Source organism: Sinocyclocheilus anshuiensis, unplaced genomic scaffold (genome assembly GCF_001515605.1).
Source record: "Sinocyclocheilus anshuiensis isolate Anshui unplaced genomic scaffold, SAMN03320099.WGS_v1.1 scaffold1346, whole genome shotgun sequence".
Classification (NCBI taxonomy): domain Eukaryota; kingdom Metazoa; phylum Chordata; class Actinopteri; order Cypriniformes; family Cyprinidae; genus Sinocyclocheilus; species Sinocyclocheilus anshuiensis.
This window is the reverse complement of record NW_015555726.1, coordinates 1,775,112-1,779,138: the sequence shown is the minus strand read 5'-3', so window position 1 is coordinate 1,779,138 and position 4,027 is coordinate 1,775,112. Positions and strand designations below refer to the sequence as shown.

The 4,027-nt window shown below is 36.7% G+C and overlaps 1 protein-coding gene across 3 annotated transcripts in view; it reads left to right on the top strand.

The window, feature by feature from the left end:
• LOC107672668 (reticulon-4-like) overlaps positions 1 to 4,027 on the top strand; it is a 17,089-nt gene that overhangs the window by 11,706 nt on the left and 1,356 nt on the right. For all 3 annotated transcript variants that reach the window (XM_016465958.1, XM_016465956.1, XM_016465957.1), the window contains exons 4-6: positions 3,238 to 3,307; positions 3,429 to 3,475; positions 3,623 to 3,681. In XM_016465958.1, the coding sequence (XP_016321444.1) occupies positions 3,238 to 3,307; positions 3,429 to 3,475; positions 3,623 to 3,681 (176 nt within the window). The remainder of the gene's footprint in view (positions 1 to 3,237; positions 3,308 to 3,428; positions 3,476 to 3,622; positions 3,682 to 4,027) is intronic.

Sequence of the window (4,027 nt, the reverse complement as noted above, 5' to 3'; positions counted from 1 at the left end):
TTAAATGACTCAAAAAACACAGCCTGCCATCAGTGGCCTTTTATTGATTAATCTCAAAACGTTTGCTGTTATTATGTTTTGTGAATGTTCAAATGTTAGTTCAAACCCTTATAGACAGAGGTTACAGATAGCATGATTACATCTCTTCCTCTAGCAGACAAAATGATTATGCTCATACACTACCATTCAAAAGTTTTGGATTTTGTAAAGATTTTTTTTTTTTTTTTTTTTTTAAAGAAAGAAATGTATTTTAGTCCACAAGGATGCATTAAAATGATCAGTGACAGTTAAGACATTTATTATGTTACGAAAGGGTCCTGTTTTAAATAAGTGCTATTCTTTTGTACTTTCTATTAATCATGCTGTAATGATGCTGAAAATTCAGCTTTGCCTTGACAGAAATAAATTATATTTTAACGTATATTAATATAGAAAATAGTTATTTTAAATGGTGGTAATATTTTTTTTGTTTTTAGCTTTTAATTGTATTTTTGATCAAATAAATACAACCTTGATAAGACTTCTTTCAAAAACTTTTAACAACCTTACTGTTGTATTCTCTCCCATAGTGTATACTGATTTGTGTCCTCAGTGCATTGAATTAGAGACATGGCCTTGCGTGTGTTTTTGGTAGGCAGGGTTTGAGGTGTTTGGTCATGTGTTGCAGGAGCGGGTCATGAACGGCTCCACAAAGAAGCTTTTGTTGAATAGGCCGAGAGGATTTGGACTGAGCTCTGACGGGATAGAAATGGTACCAAAGAGACCTGTCTCTCTCTCTCCATAGCCAGCAACTCTTTTTATTGGAGGTGACAGGGTTAAAGTATCAGCTGTGATATAGCATTGAGGAATGCCAGTCTTTAGTCATGTGATGCTCTCTGTTTTAGACGCCGTTACATGACAAGGTTTGCTGGGAGGCTGTATGATCTTGAATGAATAGCTGGGCTACACTTCCCACCTCCCTACGTGTTGTTGCTTAAATGCCCATGTTGCCATGCTGAGGGCATTCCAGTTCTGATGAGTGGGCCATTCAAAAAAACAATGCATTTAAATAATATAAAAAATAGATTAATATACATTAAAAAAATAATAATAATAATGAGCTTGCTTCTGAAAGTTCATTCTGGGCCTATAAGCCTTAAATTGTTGATAACAGCAGAACTAGAGGTCACAAGTCATCTGGTTTACAGCAGAACTAAATACATGTTTGGATCCTGGGATAAGTGCTTCTTGGGGTGCTTTCACACTAGCACTTTTGGTGTGCACCTGGGTTCGATTGACGTCAGAGTTCGGTTCGTTTGGATGATGTGAATTCTATAGTCTTTGTGTGAACGCTGTCTTCCGAACTCGGGTGCGCACCTGTGAACCATACCCGAGTCCGCTTAAAAAGGGTGGTCTGGGGTACGGTTCATGTGAACTCCGGTACAGTTCGCTGCTGATGTGAACGCAATCGTACCAAATCCCGGGAAGTGAACCGCTATTAATGACGTATTATTTGATAAAAATGTGTGTTTGTGTGTTTCACTCACTTTCCTGACGAGCGTGATTGACGCGCTGCAAGCAGAGAGCTATATATCTCATTTCTGTTCGCCTTCAAGCTTTCTTTAGAGCATTTGCAGTACATTCGTAAGACAGACGTAAGTGCCGTTATGTACCGAAACTTTGTAAACAAAACGAACGGTTTAAAAACGTAAATATATAAAAGTGCAGAGAGCAATGTTATGCATTTGCCGCCTTCTCCTGCGCCATCGTTACTAAGCAACGGGGTAAACAGCTGCTGGCTTGATGACGCAAACAAACCGTGGTTCGGACCCAAATAAAACCATATGAACACAGTCCGGAGGGGGGAGCAATCGAACTCGGGTTCGGACCAGGCAAGCGAACCAAGTGTGAAAGCACCCTCAATCTTGCGTCAAGATGTCTGGCATTTTAAGGAGTCGTCGTGTTCTCAACAAAGTTTGTGGTGTAATGGAAAAGCACCAGTAACATTAATGTTAAATCAGCACCTCATGGCTTTTCTTGGCGCTGCATTGACCAACGGATCAATGGAAGCATCCGTGTAAGGAGATTTACTGCCCTGTGAAGGGGGCGGTGGTTATGGGCAATGGATAGAGTTACAGCCTGACCCCGCTGCCCTTTCTGAGGTTTTTCACAGCTGGACGGATAGATTCCGTCCCAGCCTTCAGTCTCTCTGTGGTCAGACCGCTATATTGAGTGACGTGTCCAGTTACGAGTGACCGTTTACGTGCCGGTGGGTTTTGAACAGGCTCTGCCATTTGTTGGGTCAGCTTGCAAAAAAGGGGTTGGCTTGCTTTTTTAAAAAGTCTATATTAAGTTCAAGTGAAACATTGAGTTTACAATGTCAGTAATTAGGAAAATGGTCCGTTATTAGGCATTTAAAATGACACTTTCAAAACACTAATGATGTAAACATTTTTTTTTATCAATTATGATTTTGCTTTCATTACCATTTTGACCGTCTTTCTGACTCTTGAGAGTTAAGAAAATTGGTCACCCAAACACAAAGGTTCTAATTTAAAGTTTTGCTCCCCAAGGCTGCATTTGTTTTGAAAGAGAGTAAAAACAGTAATAGTGTGAAATTTTATTACTGTTTAGAAGAACTGTTGACTGTTGAACTTTCAGCAGTCATTATTTATGATCCTACAGAAATCATACTAATATGCTGATTTGGTCAAATAACATTTCTTGTCAGCGTTGAGAAATATTAGGGTTAAGGTTGCTGGATTATGTATTTATTTTCTTGATTGATTGAAACTGATTGAAACCAGATTTTTTTTTTTTATTAGAAAGAACAGAACTGTCACTTTTTATCTATTTAATGCATCCTTGTTGAATAACTTAATACTCTTATGTAAATGCCCTCTTCACATGTGAAATGAGTAACGATATTGTGTTAATGTCTTTGATATCGAGCCATCCAACTATTTTATAACTAGCTGTATCTTCTTTTCATTAAATGTTTTTGCTCAGTATATCTGTATAGTACATCAATCTCTTATACCAAAAGATGGATTGATTTTACAATATATGAGCTCTTTACACTTGTTAAACCATAAAAAAATGGTAAGAGTGTCATTAACGCATCATCTCATCAATATCCCTTCAAGTAATCATCACCTTGCATAAGTTTTGAAATGTGTTTCTCATATGTAACTACAGTGTTTCCTCTGGCCTATTACTCTTGTATGTATGTTGACATGGTTTCCTCTTTTCTTCCAGTTTGCAGTTCTGATGTGGATCCTGACCTATGTTGGTGCCTTGTTCAATGGTCTTACCCTTCTTATTTTGGGTAAGTCCATTTGGGACTCTAGTCCTATTTGTTTAAATAGACACACAATTTATGAAGTTTATTGGCACTTGTCAGAATTATAAGAATGTGCCATAATTTTCAAAATTGGCTTTTTCTTTAGGTCTCATAGGTGCTTTCAGTTGGCCGGTGATCTATGAGAAGCAACAGGTAGGTTTGCTGTGTCTGTTTGGCATTGATAACCTCTGGCTCAGGCAGCTGTCGTTTTTGATTAAGTTTAAGTATTTATGAGAGTCTTCAATAAACCTATGATGTATACCTGAATGCCGTAATTATTCTTTTTCACTCCTAATGCAGGCACAAATTGACCATTACTATGGACTGGTGAACAAGCAAATCAAAGATGTTTTGGGAAAGTAAGTCTGTTTACATGGAGAAAAATGTGACTGGTGCTTTCTTTAATAAACCAGCTCAAAAAATTGTGTTTTATGATCATTTTGTTGCATGATTGAACATAATTGTCGACCAGATAGTGTTAGTTTAGAATCACTGAGATACTGTTATAGTTTTTGAAAATAAAATAAAAAGTCTAAATATTAATAGTCTTAATTTTTAAAAGTAATCTCTTGGGTGGTTGTCACTTTTATTTATTTATTTGTTTCTTTGTTTGTTTTGTGTGTCTGTATGTTTATGTAGTTTTTAATTTTCTATCTATATATATTTATATATTCTATTAATATTTAATGTTAATTAAAAATATGT